Genomic DNA, 17,182 nt, shown 5'->3' with positions numbered 1-17,182 from the left:
CACCAAAATCACGTTTAACTTTTAGAAACAATCGATTTGAAAGCTTTCCTAAGCAATTAACAAAAACAATTGTTCAGTAACAGACTGAACTAATTCTTTCATTCCATATTTTCACTGAACTGTAAAAAAATTGTAAACTACTTGCATTCCTAGCATTCCTGCGTTTCACTCATTACTTGTATTCTATAGACAGCTGAAACGTTAGATGTATCCATCTCAATCTATTTTTGAAATGCATTCCTCAAAAATAAATTTGTACAGACTAACTCGGCTACCCCTCTGAAGCACCTCAAAAATAGTCAAACACATCAAGCACCAGTTCTCCAACAACTATGGACACATCTCTTGGAAAATCTGGGTTATAACCAAATATTATACATAGGACTACTAGCACTGCCTATTAAGGTTACCCAACTACTTCCCATTATAAGACCCTGTTTTCAATTGATAGTAACTCGGTTAAACTTTAACCCTTCGGGTTGAAGTCTTCAATATCAAGCAGGTGACTGCCTCAAGACAGCCATTATTCCAAAATAACCATGCGAACATCTACACAGCAATTCTGTTATTTCAAAATAATTTTGAAATAACGGATGGCTTATTCCGACTTCTGTAAACCTCATTCTATGAAGAATAACACCTGTTCCGAAATAGCTATTTTGAAATAAGGTGTGTGTAGATGCTCCACTTCTGCTATTTCAAAATAGCCCCTCACCAGGGCCATTCTAAGTTATTCTGCCTGGGACTTTAAATTGAGATAGCACGTCTACATTAGGGAAGCTTGCCTCTGATTCATTTTGAGGCTTCCTTGCAGTGTAGACGTACTATTCCTAAATAAAATATTTCAGAAAAACTATTCTGGAATAGCTTATTCTGAAATAACTGAGCAGTCTAGACATAGCCTAAAGCTACAAATGTGATCGACTGCTTATATAGTCATACATTCCCACACTACCTGTGCACTAAGCTAGCTTCATAAAGAGAAAACGGAGGATGCATGGTGCAAGCTTCAGTGTAGGCTGCACAAGCCTTGCCAACTCCACTGGATAGATACTTGTTTGTGCAGCTCTGTGGTGACATCTGCACTGCTATTTCTAGTGGACTAGCTAGAGTACAGCAGGGTCTGTCTACATTAACTGCAAATCACGCCTGCAGCTGCAGTGTAGACAAACCTTTGGGCTATGTCTAGACCAGTGGTCCCCAGTGCGGTGCCCGCGGGTGCAATGGCGCCCGCCGGGGCATTTATGTGTGCCCGCTGAAACATCTGGGCTGGCCCCACCCCCAGCGCGTGGCACATGCATGGTGCCAGCCCTGGGCGCGTGGCGCATGGGCGGCCCCACCCCCAGAAGCGTGGTGTGTGAGCGGCCCCGCCTCCGAACACCACCCCTGGGCACCTGGCAGCCACGAAAAGTTGGGGACCACTGGTCTAGACTGCCCCCTTTTGCACAAAAAAAGATACAAATGAGATGAAGTGTGGAATATCGCTGTGCCTCATTTGGACAATTAATGAGCGGCTGCTTTTTGCACAACAGGCTTTTGAACAAAAAGGAGCTGTCTACACATCTCCTTTTTGTACAAAATCCCCTCTTGCGCAAGAGCCATTCTTCCACTTTTTTTCAGGAAGACATGCTCCTTTTTGCACAAAAGCCTGTTGCACAAAAAGCAGCCGCTCATTAATGATGCAAATGAGGTGTGGCAATATTCCATGCTTTGCCTCATTTGCATATTTATTGTGGAAAAACAGCATAGTACAGATGTAGCCCTGGAGTTTAACAGCTAAAATCTACAAAGATTCTGTCCATGCTGAGCACTGCTTTTTCCACAATTACAGCTCTGGTTGCTGTGCTCCATGGAGGGCCAGGCACTAGACATAAAAACAGGAAGATTAACTTCCCTTTTCTCAAAATGCACCCCCTACTAAATCCAGTCAGTATGGTAATGGAAGGTGCCTGATATGAATACAGAGAGTAATAAAGGCAGCCCAGCAATGGAAGTAAAGAGTGGGACAAGGAATCTGGAGATGGAGATTGGGACTGTAGGCTGATGGGAGGGGGGTTGGAGGAAAACTGGGACTACAAATTGGGGGAAGTGACTGAGACAGGTTGGGCACAGACACTGGGAACCAGGCGGTTGGGGGCAGGAAAGACAGATATAAGAGGCCAGGATATAGAGGTAAAACTGGGACCAGCTGGGCAAACAGACTAGGATAAGGAGCTGGAATATGTAGGGACACGGATAGAGAGCTCTGCAAATTTATGGATATTCGCGGGTATCTGCACCTGCAGACATGGATGAGGATTACTGCAGCTCATTTTTGTGGCTGTGAATACAAATTTTGTATCTAGAACCCTGACAATTTGCAGATATCCACTTTATATCTTCAGGTATCTTCAGCCACAAATGTGGAGGCAGATATCTGCAACTCATTTTTACAGATACGGATACACATACCAATTTTTTATCTGTGCAGAGCTCTAGATATTGAGATTAGTACACTCACCAAATGTGTGGGAGACCCACATCCAGCTTCCCTGCTCCAATGACTAATGATTTATCCAGGGCACAATAGCTTCAACAGGAGAGTATGAGGGAGCCCCACATGAAAATATCCCATCACTCAAAGTTTAGAGCACTCACTTCAAAAGTGGGAGATCCCTGATCTAGTTTCTCTCACCCATTAAAAATTTAATGACTCTCTGGCAGAGAGGGATCAACTGAACCTGAGTCTCCCAGGTGAATGCCCTAACTATTGATCTAAAAGTTAGAAGGTGGGCACCACAACCAGAAACATCTTCTTGCTAACACAGCATAAGGCATCTAATTCTAAAGGGGATTCCTGACTTCAGAATTGCAAGTAAGCATCTATTTCAATGAGAGGAGCAGGGCTTAGCACATGCCCCTCTTGTCAGCATCTCTCACTGGCTAGCTTAAGCACCTCATGTCTTGTGTGGTGGCTTTTGTAAACTGCACTCTAAGGTAGAGCTCTGCAGCAGAACTTGGATCCCACAGGTCTTGACGGACACACTGCGATAATAGTGGGAATGAGTGAAATGTAGTTTGTTGGTGGTGCGATTGGATGGGAAAAAAGAGACCGTGGTAATATGTGGCAAAATACTAAATCTCTCAATTAGCTTACCATAAACAGAATTTCAGCAATGTAAGCAAGCTTTTCTTTATTTAAAAAAATAAAGGTTTTTATACTGAAATGTAAGTGACGCATGGGAAAAAATTTAATGACTATTATTACAATAGTCAAAGGCTACGTCTACACTGGCCCCTCTTCCGGAAGGGGCATGTAAATTTCAGCAGTCGTCGTAGGGAAATCCGCGGGGGATTTAAATATCCCCCGCGGCATTTAAATAAAAATGTCCGCCGCTTTTTTCCGGCTTTTAAAAAAGCCGGAAAAGAGCGTCTAGACTGGCCCCGATCCACCGGAAAAAGTGCCCTTTTCCGGAGGCTCTTATTCCTACTTTGAAGTAGGAATAAGAGCCTCCGGAAAAGGGCACTTTTTCCGGTGGATCGGGGCCAGTCTAGACGCTCTTTTCCGGCTTTTTTAAAAGCCGGAAAAAAGCGGCGGACATTTTTATTTAAATGCCGCGGGGGATATTTAAATCCCCCGCGGATTTCCCTACGACGACTGCTGAAATTTACATGCCCCTTCCGGAAGAGGGGCCAGTGTAGACGTAGCCAAAGTGTTCTTAAATGGTTTAAGCAAGATATCTTTTATTGTTTTAGTGGCAAAAATTGTGCCTGAATTCTGTGGTGTATCTACTATATATTTGAGAGAGTCTGTGCATGTGCCTGTCTGTCTGTCCATCTGCAAGACTGCTCACGAACTCCTCCTAAATGGTAAGAGCTAGTGCCACCAACTTTGGCATGCAGCTTCCTCTTAGCATAACTGAAAGCAAGGTAAAGGTTTGGTTGTGTCAGGACAACGGGACAGTGCCTGGAATTTGATTCTCTCTCATAAAATGGAAATGGAATGGTCTGGCAGGAGGAACAGTTATACTGTGGAAAGAGCACAGGTGCAAGCAAGCACAGGGGAACTTTATCCCCAGTCCCAGTGGCAGCCAGGGAGCTCTAGCCCAGGCTGCAGAGCATTGGTCCCCTCCCTCCGCCCCGGCTGCAGCGCTCCAGTCCCAGCTGTGGAGCCAGGCAGCTGCGGGGCTTTGCCCTAGCTGCAGAGCTCTGGCTCTGGCGCTCCGGCCCGGCAGCAGCAGAGCTGGGGAGAGCCCCGGGGGGCTAAGGCAGCAGCAGGGGCAGTCTAGAGCCCTAGCCTGGTGGTAGCATGGCCACGACGGGAGGGACCTTCCCTTGTCTGGCAAATCCCCTGGTTTGGGACCAGTCAGGTCCTAGGATGCTGGACCAGCGAGGTTCAACCTGTATTTACTTTCAAAGAGCACTGCACCAAAGAATTCAGTGTTTCTACTCACATTTTCCCAGCTAACTCAATGTTCCTTTTGCAGAAATCCAGCTTGATGACAACCTCTGTTTTTTTGTGCACCGTTTCTTTGTAGTCCTGCTTGATTATTTCACTGGAAAGTATAACATCAGTGTATCAAGAAAAATCTTCATTTCCTTCTTATCACATATCTTTGCCTCCAGTAATATTCACTGGTAGTGGAGACTAACATTTTCCTACTATTGTCATATAAAGTGTGATTCCAATGTTCTGGCAGACATTACTTCAGTAATATAGTATATAGTTCAATAGCTAGAGAGATTTTCATAACCCTATTAACAAACAACATGAACTACCAAAATCATTATTTAAAAATGTGATAGTCACTAATTAGTTATCCTTGCTGGGTCTCACGTTCCAACACAATACTAAAGTTAAAATTATCCAAACTGCTGTAGGAGCAGATTAAATAACATGGATACATAGGATCTAGCATAGGGGCAGAAAGCAGGTCTTCAGAGTTTCTCTTGATAAGGGAGGACGAGGAAACATTTCAGAGACTGTAAAAATCTACTCATGCTCATGTTCAAGGGGAAGGAAGGAAGTTTCAGAAGTCACAGTATGCTCACAAAACGATGAAAGGTGTGAATGACCAGAACAAGGTTTGGTAAAGAAACCATGCTCAGCAAAATTAAAATCACTTACATTAACCATCGTATTCCTTTTCGCATCAATTCCTGGTAAAGCAGCAAAGCACTGGCAACTCTACAGGCATGACATACAACACCTGTTACTGACTGATGGAGAGAGAAATAAACAAATGTCAGTACTATTTCTGTGCTCAAAGTTGTAGTTTGTTTCAAGTCAATGGATCACAATAAAGCAACATTAATATTAGAAGTAATTAGAATATGAAGATTGTAACACAAATTATCCATAAATTAGCCTATATTGGGGGAATCCACATACTTACTATGGCAGCATAATTAAAGCAAAAATGAGTTTTCCATTACACTGAAGTTCCATTACACTGTCTTCATTAGTCATGAAAATAAATCTGTCATTATCAAGGTTATACCCACATACTCTTAGAGTGCAGATTTAATTTTATGAAAAGTTACATGTAAATGTGTTCAGTAGTTTAGGAATTTAAATGAAAAAAAACCAACATACTACATTTTCAAAATTGTAGGGCTGCAGTCCAATTTTTTGGTCTCCACCCAATTCTGCATACATAGTTTGTTTTAACACTTGTTATTCTAGGTAGATGTACAGCTAAACACAGTCTCAAGCAGAAGCTAGTTTAATCATATCAATAACTCTGACTTAAAATTTAATTATAAGTTATTAATTATGTTATGGACTATGATGAATACATTTTCAAATATCAGTAATTTGAAAGATGTTAGGAAGCCTACAGGAAGAAATACATTTGGAGTTCCCCTTTTTGCACACTTTGGAGATGCACTTGAACAGACAACAGGACTATGTTTTTTTGTTTCAGCTACACTAGACTAACATGGCTACATTTCTATCACTATTGCACATGAACAGAGATCTTCAAAGGAGCACAACAGGAGTTACTTGAACAAAACAGATTCAAAATAAGGCCTGAAAGTGGAGTCTCTGCTACTTTTCTCCTATGGAGCTTTGTCAGGCAGGGGAGATTGGGAAATGCTAAAGGAAAGAAACATCAGAGATTTTACTCTTCTGCAGATTTTACTCTTCTTTTACTCTTCCTAAGTATACCAAAATAGCTATTCCACATCTTTAAAGCAGCCTTTTATTTCAAAACAGATTTTGAAATAACGGGGGCACTATTCCGGCATCCCTGTAAACCTTGTTCCACAAGGGTTAAGGGATGTTTTGGAATACCGCTTTATTTTGAGGTAAGGGTGCAGTCTAGATTCACCCTAAGACTCTTCTCTGCTGCAGAGTTCAGGAAAGATGCTCCTTATTTCTCCCGTGTGATGCTAAGCAGGAGAAGATAGTTTCAGAGCTGCTTCTTCTCTTCAGCTAATCTTAGGTCAACTGTGCACATTAACTCAATATGAAATATTATGCACAATTATTTATGAAGTTAACGTTTGTTGTTAATATTAAATCTTTAAATAAAAATCAGAACTTTTCAAATTAAAAACTTCTATAACAAAGTTATCTAAACTGTAGTGTTTAAAATTATTTTTGTATAGAGCTAGAAGATTTTCTGCAATAACCTTAAATTTTAGTTATTTTTATTTTATCTGGGATAACAGTTCATGAAAACCACCAGTTAACAGATTTTGTACTGCTTAATATTTATTTAAACCTGCTATTGACTGTCATGCATCGCATATTATAGCAAATGTTTCTTTAAAACTAAAGGGGGAAGATAGGAAAACATTTTCTTTCAGGGTAAACTAACTCAACTTGTATAACAATGGTTTACAACCTGAAATCCACAGACTGTGGCCTCGTCTATACTTACCCTCTGTCATCGATCTAATCTATGTGACTTCAGCTATGCACATAGCATAGCTAAAATCTTCAAAAATAAGGAGTGAGCCACATGAAAGGCCCTCCTTCACCTTAGTGGGCTGCAGCAACCTGCGGTCCATTGAGGTTCCACCTGTCTGTTCCTCTCCCCTGCACGCTTCTCATGCACTGGGCATCGAAGCCCCAGACTTCCTACACCTCCCCCTTCCCTTCCAGCAGTTTCAGAGCATGCAAATCACTTGATTCACTCACCATCCTTGCTCCTCCCGCTCCCTTCTAGAACCAGAATGCCTTCAAAGCATTTTATTATCACTAACCATTTAAGACTGAGAAAGCGCTCATATAGAGTTGTCATTTGATACTGCTAAACCCATATATTTATAAAAGCAATTCCCATTTCAAAACAAACAAACAAGATGGCTTTATTTAATTCAATATTAGGTACCTTTATTTTATTTGAGATAGCAATTTAATTCTAGTCTAATTAAGTAAATACTCACTTTAGCGATACTGGCATCATTATCCAAGTCATACCGCTGATGTACTTTAGGAAGTGAAACTGAAATATAAGAGATGGATTTTTATTTGATATGTCATATGTCATAAGTCTTTAATATATTAGTGAATACGCAATATACATTTTGGATTAGAAATATTTATTTTGTGTGTTCAGTGAAACATCTTAAATATAAGAAGAACTGCTGCTGTTAACAGACTAGGAAGATTAATCAGATTGAAAAACACTTGAATTTCCAGTTATTACTGGAAAATAGAGCAAGATTAGTTAGGAATATTATTTTATAAACTTGTGGTTCACAAAAAGATTTTACAAAAAGATTTTAGAATTCTATGCTCATTACTAAATCCTACCTATATTAATGTGCAGGAACCAGGACTTTTTAAAAAATGGTTTAAAATTAAAGTTTTAAATCCATAGTTAGGCATCAGAATAAATGACCTGATATTTTAGAGTACTGGGCACTCATAAGCATCTATTGATGTCCATCTATTGAGGTAAAGGATACTCAGCACTTAGGAAAATCAGGACTCTTCAGGGTGCCTACATATGGACAAACGTTTGATTCAAGATTTTTATACATTTATCAGAGGTCAAAAATATTCAGTAACCAAAGCTATTTTCAAAGAACATTTATGCCTAATCTTGTTTATTTAAGAACAGATGGAAAAGACTAACATACTTTCTTCGTAGATTAATCCTATGATGTTCATAGCCTCTCTGCTTACTATAATTATAGGATTTTCTTCAGTGGTTTTGGGAAAATGTTGTACCAGTCTTCCAGGCTCTAGTACTAAATGGCGACCTTCATATATCAATTCTTGGTTCTGAGAAGTTATTTTTGTCTGTTTGTAGACTAATTCATGAAATATGGCAGCTCTGTAAAAAAAAAATATACTTAGCAAACAATTAAATCAAATTCACTAAAATGCAACAGGACTCAAACAAGTTATAGATTTTTTAAAATATACCTTTTATATTTAGTAAATTAAGTTTTTTTCCTATCTAAATTATTAGATGTATACAAATAATAAATGGTGCACATTCTAGCTAGGGCACTGGGTGCATTTACATAAATTACAAAATAAAATTAGATTGCTTGCAGAACACCAAACTCCCCTCCACACATCCAGTTTCTCTCAAAAGCCAATCTATGCAACAGTTTTCAGACATAAAAATACAATCTTCCAAAGGTATCTTGCTTTCATCTGTACTATGCTTAATTCCATTGTTTCCCCTTTAAACAGATTTTTTATTTTTAAAAGCCCAGATTTTACAAAAAGAAAATGTGCTTGTAGACAGGCCTGAGAAAATTAAGTCAGCAACTGGTCATTCAAATAACCTGGAAAGGTATGCAAGGAAATTTGCCTTTGGAAATAAGAAAACTGTTGTGGGAAAATGTTACAGAAAGAGACACAATAACATGATGGAAATTGCTAAATTTTACCCTAAACAAAGGTTAAATGGTTCTACAAGCTTATGTAGTAACTGTACACTGTAGCCTAACTACTGATATCTATCCAGTGGTGCCTATGTATTCCACTGATTAACATTTCTGGACATATAAAGAAAACTAACAATGGAAAACGACTGACATATTTCAGTGTGTGACCCATGAAAATTTGGGATCACCATTTACAAGAAAAGGATGAACGTTTCTAAGTAAAAGACAAAGGAACCCAAAGATACATGTTTGCTATATTCGCTGAACAAAAGTCAGCTGTTGTATATACAGAAAGGGGATGTGTTTGTGAGAAGTCATTTTCCAATTGTAGTAGTAGATGATAAGGAACTGTTTTTATGACTCATTTAGTTAATAGACATTTTTGCAACATTACAAAGATTAACAGTTGTGATTTTGAATACTGTATACCTATATGGACTATTAACTACTTGAAGTTTAATCCACAATTATATCACAATGTAACGCCTGTAACCTTAGGCATGAATATGGCTATGAGAAGAAAACTGTTAAACCATCCTATGTTACTTTCACATTTACAGTATATTGCACAGGCAGGAGAACAAATACATGTTGAAATGCAATGTGATAATACGGAAATCACTCATGTACTAAAAACTTTTGCAGATGCAGGATAACACTCCTGGTGGGTAACATTATTAGGGTGGTCGCCTTCTGCTACCGGTGTGCTAAATATAATGGTTCACCCCATTCTAGTGATCAGTGGAATCCAATTGGCTATATTAGTGAGTATAATTGCTTTGGCTTGCTGGATGAAGAGAACTATTCGAAGGATACAGGAAGCTGGCATGGAAAGTCAAATAAGGACCTTGTTAATAATACCCAGGAGACAAGACCAAACTCAGCAAGTCTGAGTATTGGACTCTTGCAATGACAATGACAGCTTTAGTAAAAGCATCATTAAGGAGGGGAATGTAACAATATGGTTTTTCTGTACTCATAATGGAAGGCCTAAAGCCTTCCTCAGTAGCCAGATTGAAGAGCAGCAGCCAGTAGCTTGTAAATCTTGAAGTCACATACTCAAGATTCTACCTAAATTGCATTAAAATAGTTTCACACCAGGCTGTTAAGAAGGAGTCCCTATCCTAATGGCACCCATTGTCACCAGATAAAGAACCAGATTTCAAGATGAGTAACTTAGTTAACAGTGATAGAAATGTAGCCGTGTTAGTCTGGTGTAGCTGAAACAAAATACAGGACTATGTAGCACTTTAAAGACTAACAAGATGGTTTATTAGATGATGAGCTTTCGTGGGCCAGACCCACTTCCTCAGATCAAATAGTGGAAGAAAATAGTCACAACCATATATACCAAAGGATACAATTAAAAAAATGAACACATATAAAAAGGACAAATCACATTTCAGAACAGAAGGGAGATGCGGGGGGGGGGAAGGTAAATGTCTGTGAGTTAATGATATTAGAGGTGATAATTGGGGAAGCTATCTTTGTAATAGGTAAGGCAGTTGGGGTCTTTGTTCAGCCCCCCGCGGAGAGTGTCGAATTTTAGCATGAATGGTGTAGTGAATCAATGCCTACAAAACAGACATTAGACAGGATCACAAAGAAAAAACAGTTTCTTTCCATTTCAACCAGAAAGGACACTGTCTCAATGACCTAATCACATGCATCCTACTCCAGAAGACTTTCAAATCTGCACTTGAAAGGGAATCCTCTGAACTGTCATTCATGCTGAAATTCGACACTCTCCGTGGGGGGCTGAACAAAGACCCCAACTGCCTTACCTATTACAAAGATAGCTTCCCCAATTATCACCTCTAATATCATTAACTCACAGACATTTACCTTCCTTCCCCCCCTCCCCCCCGCATTCCCCTTCTGTTCTGAAATGTGATTTGTCCTTTTCATATGTATTCATTTTTTTTAATTGTATCCTTTGGTATATATGGTTGTGACTATTTTCTTCCATTATTTGATCTGAGGAAGTGGGTCTGGCCCACGAAAGCTCATCATCTAATAAACCATCTTGTTAGTCTTTAAAGTGCTACATAGTCCTGTATTTTGTTTTAGTTAACAGCATTTTGTCAGGCAAGAAACTGTTTATCAGTAGTTGAGGTTGTGGAATTTTCATTCTATAATTATGGTCCTCTCTTTCCTATTGTTTGTCTGAATGGTCTCTGGTTTTTTAATTTTTTCGGTCTTCTGTATAATTAATTTTGCTAGGTGTAAATCAGCTAAGGTGGTGGGGTATGATTGGTTAGGTAATTCTGTTACTGTAGGTTATGACTGGTTAGTAAAATTATAATTAGTTAAGGTATAGCTAAGCAGGACTCAGGATTCATTATATAACCTGGGGTCCAAACAGAAGTTCTTTGGGAACCAAATCAAGGACACAGCTCCAAGCTCAGAGCTGCCAGACCTCAACCCTGTGCCAATGACACTGTGCTGAAACTGGAGTCCTTCAGATGGATCTGATCCTGACTGGCCATCAAGACAAGTTCATCTGTCTTATTGGGAGTGGTGAGCACTCTATGCCTGGTGTGTGCCTCTGTTTTTAATGATTGTTAATACATACAGATGAAATAGGATATTACTGTGTAAGGCTCTTTCACTCGTAAAAGACCCCACAAAGTGTAAGGTTATGCCTAACCATGCAGAAGGGTAAGGGTGGGTGCCCCTAGAGAATATGCCAATTTTTCTGCAGGTAACACAGGGGCCAGCGGTGGCCCTCAGCTTGCCTGGATCTTCCCCCTTAGGCTCAGGGCTCTCCCACCCCCAGCATTAGGGAGCCTGCACAGGTGCTCCATCCCCCTGCCTGCGGGGCTGGAGTACACAAAATCTACTAGCCTTGGCCCCACTGGGTTCTGATGTGCAAGGGGAGTGTGGGGAGGGTCTTCCTTCTTTCTCAGTCGGCAGATTTTTTGCTTCTGACTGATTTTTTTGTGGGTTAGTGGCCCCCGCCCCCAAAAAGGGCTGTTATATCAAACCCAGGTCTGCTAACAGGGGGTAGAGAAGGAGGCAATTGCTCTGAGACCCGCTGATTCACAAGGGGCCTTACTGCAGTGGCCAAAGCCCTGGGCCTTTTAAATCACTGCTGGAGTGCTGCACCATGTGTTTCAGATGGCTCTAAGGACTGGTGGGGGCCACAGAGCGGTGCGGGGACATGGATTTGGGTCCTCTCCTCCTTGGCCAGGGGCCTAGGAAGCCTTAAAAATATCTGAAATTGAAAAAAGTCCCTATCCTGAAGAGTTTACATTTTGTCTCTTGTACATCATCAGTATGTTTTGACAATAAGGCCTATACTGAAAAAAAAATCGGAATACAAATCAGAAAAGCAATCTAAGAAATGGCAAGTCTGATCAAGGAGAAACATTACAAAAGATTCCTGTGACAGAGTCAGGCCCGCCAACAGGGAAGGGAAAAGGGGCAATTGCCCTGGGGCCTGGTGATTCTAAGGGTCTCGGGGCTCCCGACTGCTACTGTGGCAGCGACCTAACCCGAGGTCCTTTATAATTGTTGCCAGAGCACCAGGTAGCTCCCCTGGACAGAGTTCTGTGAATAAAACAGCTGAGCCACCAGTCTGAGCACTTAAATATCAGTTAGTGCCCTCTGAATGGACCTGACCATGTTTTATGAGTGGATTAAAATGAACTGGGAGTGGACTAATGACTAAGAAGGATCTCTGGGTAGAGATATGTCTCCACAACAGAGGGATAATGTATGTGTAATATGATGTATAGATCACTAAGGATGTATGGATCACCAAGGGTGATGAAAAAAGCAATGTAAATAAACTATATGATGCTGAATAACAACTGAAGGTCTCCAAATAGTCTGTGTAGACACTGCAGAAGACGAGAGTGGGATCTTTCCCTATCACAGCTGCTTTGCTAACACAGTATTTGGGCTCTATTGGCTAAAGATGAATCACAGAGAAAAAAAAGGGACAAATCAGTAAGAGACTAGAACAAAAAGTTAACATATACCTCTTCACAGCATATATAACATCGTGCTTGGCATAGAAGAGCCTTAACAATTTACAGCAACATCATCATTGTACATTTCTCTTGCCTCCAACCAGATAACTATCAAGGACAGGCTACTGAATCTGTCATACAGATTGTGATCCTAGGTTGCAGCATTATTTACCTGGATATGACAGAAATAGTGAAAGGATGGACAGAATGCTTACGTATTATAGCTCTGAATATAAACTTTATGTGAGGTCATTTGCTGTAGTGAAAAGACATGAATTATTTTTCGGTGAAGTATGTCACTGGTCTCTGCAAAAAACTGGTCAAATCCCCAGCATTTCTCCTGATCTGCTTCAAGAATGTTTGCAAGAACAGGAGTGAGCAGTACTTGCAGGCCTCTGTGGAGACAAAAAAAGAGACAACAAGTTGGAATGTTTCTCATTTTGACATTATCTAATATCTCCCTAGTATACAGATCACAAGTAAGACATTTTTTACTTCTGGGGGAATTCTGCTCCAAAAAAATAAAATTCTGCACAAAAATTTAAAAATCATGCTACATTCAGCATATTTCGTACATCAAAATAGCAATATAATCACAAAAGTTTCAATTATTTTGATAATTTATTTCAAAATACTTGTGAGCATGTATTTCTGTAACAATACAGACAACAAAAAAGATTCAGGAAATGTTAATAAGCATATTAATATAGAACTCTGAGTAATAACTCATTTAAACTACAGTATACAACCATATTTTTCATACCCCTAAAGAGCAGAGCAAAGGCTTGGGGGAGTCAGGGATAATAAAGGAGCCTTGGAAGAGGGAAGTAATTGCTGGGAAGGAGCATGGACTTGAACTTGAAGAGTTGCTGAGTATGGGTGGGAAAAGTATGGAACTAGGTTTTTTTTGGGGGGGGGGAGAGCAGAGAAGAATTATTAGGGAGCTTCCCCCCTGTAGACTCTGGCTGACCTCTAGCCTCTCCCTTTCAGTGAGGAAAATCTACCCCGTCCCACGTATCTCTGTGCCCTCAATCGGCCACCCTGTAAATCTGCACCCTCTGTCCACGTGTACCTGCACCCCCTCAGCCAGCCCCTTCCCTTCATCTCCATGTGTTCCTGAACCTCCTATCCACATCTGTCTCTGTGTTCCCACTCAGCCATCCCTTTTCCCCTTGTAGCTCTGCAACCCTCCCCCTCTGCTCTGCACCTTTCTCCTCACTGTGGCCCTGCACCGCCATTCCCATTGAGTCCCTTCCATAGCCTGTTTTCTCCCACCAGCCTTTCTATGCTCATCTGACCCCCCAGCAGCCTCATGCTGTTTGTCTCCCCATAACCCGTGTTCTGACCTGGCCTGACAGGTGCTGTAAAGAAATGTTACCAAATTTCACACTGTCTAAGCACCCCGGCGGCTTCCATAATAAGCCAATAAACAAGCCAGTTTCATTTCAGAGCAAGACCAAAACAAGACAATTCCTGAAAGAACCCCAACACTCTATATGACTGGATCTCCAGTGTGCAGTTTAGGACTCTTGGCCCTGGCCCTAACTCTAACCCTTACACTTCTTGCCCATCCTTGCCCCCCACTTTGACCCCTCCTTGCTCACTGCTCACTTTTCCCCTACGCCTTGCAGCTCTCCCTGCCCCCTTTTCCCTCCCACTCCTGCCCCTCCTCATCCTCCTGACAAGCTGTTCTGCAACTCGTGGGCAGGCAGACACTGGGATGGGAGCCGGCCAGGAACCAGGAACTTGAACAGACAGAAAGTAGGAATTCGTGCAGGGAGGTGATGCCCAATTGGAGCCAAATGCCAATCATCAGTTGAGCATTCTGACTATCCTTGCCTGAGCACTGGCAGGGGCCAGGAGACAATCAACAACAAAAAAGCAACAATCTCCCAGCTACTTTAAAAGTTCTGAACAAGCAAAAAAGTAGCTAACATACACTGTCAGCCAAGCGAGCCTTAATTAGCCACATTTCTGCTTGTTTTCCATAGATTTGGCAACAACTGCAGTTACTGTGTTCCTGTGCCAGTGTGCCTTCTGGCAGGAAAAAGGTAAAACTGCATCAACTTTTCAGCAGAAGCTGTTTTTTGCCAAAAATTAAAAATATGCATGGTACATGAATTCCCCCAGGAATAAAAAAATGTTATGCATTGAGAAATTCTACAACATTCCTTTCTTTGCTGTTTGACAGCTTCTCTTCAATAATCTTGTCCCCTGTTTTTCCTAAACAGGGACAATATATAACATATCCACTTTTACGAGATTTGATTACCAAATACCTTTTGAATTTTCAAATACTGAATCCTAATTTAATCATGAAAGCAGGGATAGGGGCAAGAAGCACTCAAAGAAATGGTCTGAATTAAAAAGGATGAAATTCAATAAGGACAAATGAAAAGTACTCTACTTAGGAAAGAACAATCAGTTACACCCATACAAAATGGGAAATGATTGACTATGAAGGAAAGGGATCTCAGGGTCATAGTGGACCACTAGCTAATTATGAGTCAACAAGCACTGTTGCAAATAAGGAAACAATCTGGGATATATTAGCAGGAGGTTTGTAAGCAAGACGCAAGAAGAAATTCTTCTGCTCTACTTCACACTGCTTAGGCTTCAATTGAAATACGCTGTCCAGTACTGGGTGTGTCATTTCAGGAAAAATGCTGGACTTTTTCTAATTTGTCCTCAAAGAGCGACAAAAATTATTAAAGGTCTAGAGAACATTACCGCTGAGGGAAAATTGGGAAAAAACAACAACCTGGGTTTGTTTAGTCTGGAGAAGAAAAGACAGAGAGGGTGAATATGGTAACAGCTTTCAAGTACATAAAAGGTTGTTACAAGGAGGAAGGAGAGAAACTGTTCTTAACCTCAAAGAATAGGACAAGAAGCAAAACGCTTAGGCTGTGTCGACACTGGGCCACTTATTCCGGAAAATCAGCCGCTTTATCGGAATAAGCTGCGAGCTGTCTACACTGGCCCTTGAATTTCCGGAAAAGCAACGATGCTCTACTGTACAAAATCAGCCGCTATTCCGGAAAAACTATTCTGCTCCCGCTCGGGCATAAGTCCTTATTCCGGAACACTGTTCCGGAAAAGGGCCAGTGTAGACAGCCCAGTAGTTTTTTCCGGAAAAAAGCCCCGATCGCGAAAATGGCGATTGGGGCTCTTTTCCGGAAAAGCGCCTCTACATTGGCCACAGACGCTTTTCCGGAAAAAGGGCTTTTCCGGAAAAGCAGCCTGCCAATGTAGACGCTCCTTTTCCGGAAAAACTGAAAACGGAATAGTATTCCGTTTTAAGCAGTTCCGGAAATTCATGCCAGTGTAGACACAGCCAACAGGTGCAGCAAAGGCGGCTTAGGTTGGACATTAGGAAAAACTTCCTATCAGGGTAGTTAAGTACTGGAATAAATTGCCTAGAAGATTATGGAATCTTCATCACTGGAGATTTTTAAGAGCAGGTTAAACAAATACCTGTCAGGGATGGTTAGACAATATTTATCCCTGCAATGTGTCAGAAAAAGGACTACGAGACCTCTCGAGCAAGGTTTCCTCTAAGCTGTACAGTAGCACAACCCCACAGCTGCGTAATCAGCCCTGCTGAGTCAGGGGCTCAGTGCTCCGTGCACAGAGCTTCCTGGCTGGGTGGGGCTGATTAAGCAGCCGTGGAGCTGTGCTGCCATGCAGCTTAGAGAGAACCTTGCTCTTGAGAGGTCTTGTAGTCCTCTCGTAGACTATGATGCCATGAGTTTAAAGTGGGGAAGCAGTCATCTTAAATACAGGCAGTCCCCGGGCTACGTACAAGATAGGAACTGTAGGTTTGTTCTTAAGTTGAATCTGTATGTAAGTCGGAACTGGCGTCCAGATTCAGCCGCTCCTGAAACTGACCAGCGGCTGACTACAGGAAGCCAGAGGCAGAGTTGCTCTGCCCCGGGCTTCCTGGAATCAGCCGCTGATCAGTTTCAACAGCGGCTGAATCTGGACGCCAGTTCCGACTTACATACAGATTCAACTTAAGAACCCCAGGCGTCTCCAAGGCTGAAACTGACCAGCAGCGGCTGAATCAGGACGCCTGGGGCAGAGCAGCTGGGGTGCTGCTGGGTTGGTCCAGTAGTGCCGAGAGCAGCGCTGCGGGACCAACCGGCAGTGCCCTAGCTGCTCTACCACAGGCATCCCGAGAAAAGCCCCGTTCGTAAGTATGGATCCGACATTAGTCGGATCCGCGTAACCCGGGGACTGCCTGTATCTTGTATTTGTACCTCTTCTTCATTACAGGCTAATGCAGAGGTGAATACTATTATCATGCTGGTATGCATATACAAATAAAATCTGGATCCAGCAGGCCTCACTGGTGGAATTTTTAAGAG

At 41.5% G+C, this 17,182-nt stretch overlaps 1 protein-coding gene across 4 annotated transcripts in view; it reads right to left on the bottom strand.

Moving 5' to 3' along the window:
• The window catches only part of TBK1 (TANK binding kinase 1), a 47,135-nt gene that overhangs the window by 10,462 nt on the left and 19,491 nt on the right, over positions 1-17,182 (bottom strand). For all 4 annotated transcript variants that reach the window (XM_075930974.1, XM_075930967.1, XM_075930983.1 and 1 more), the window contains 5 exons: positions 13,031-13,210; positions 8,077-8,273; positions 7,378-7,436; positions 5,108-5,199; positions 4,434-4,535 (listed from right to left, as the gene is read on the bottom strand). In XM_075930974.1, coding sequence (XP_075787089.1) covers positions 4,434-4,535; positions 5,108-5,199; positions 7,378-7,436; positions 8,077-8,273; positions 13,031-13,210 — 630 coding nt within the window. The remainder of the gene's footprint in view (positions 1-4,433; positions 4,536-5,107; positions 5,200-7,377; positions 7,437-8,076; positions 8,274-13,030; positions 13,211-17,182) is intronic.

The sequence above is a fragment of the Pelodiscus sinensis genome, chromosome 1 (assembly GCF_049634645.1).
Source record: "Pelodiscus sinensis isolate JC-2024 chromosome 1, ASM4963464v1, whole genome shotgun sequence".
Lineage (NCBI taxonomy): Eukaryota > Metazoa > Chordata > Testudines > Trionychidae > Pelodiscus > Pelodiscus sinensis.
Note: the sequence above shows the minus strand (reverse complement) of the source record. Positions and strands in the feature narration are given on the sequence as shown.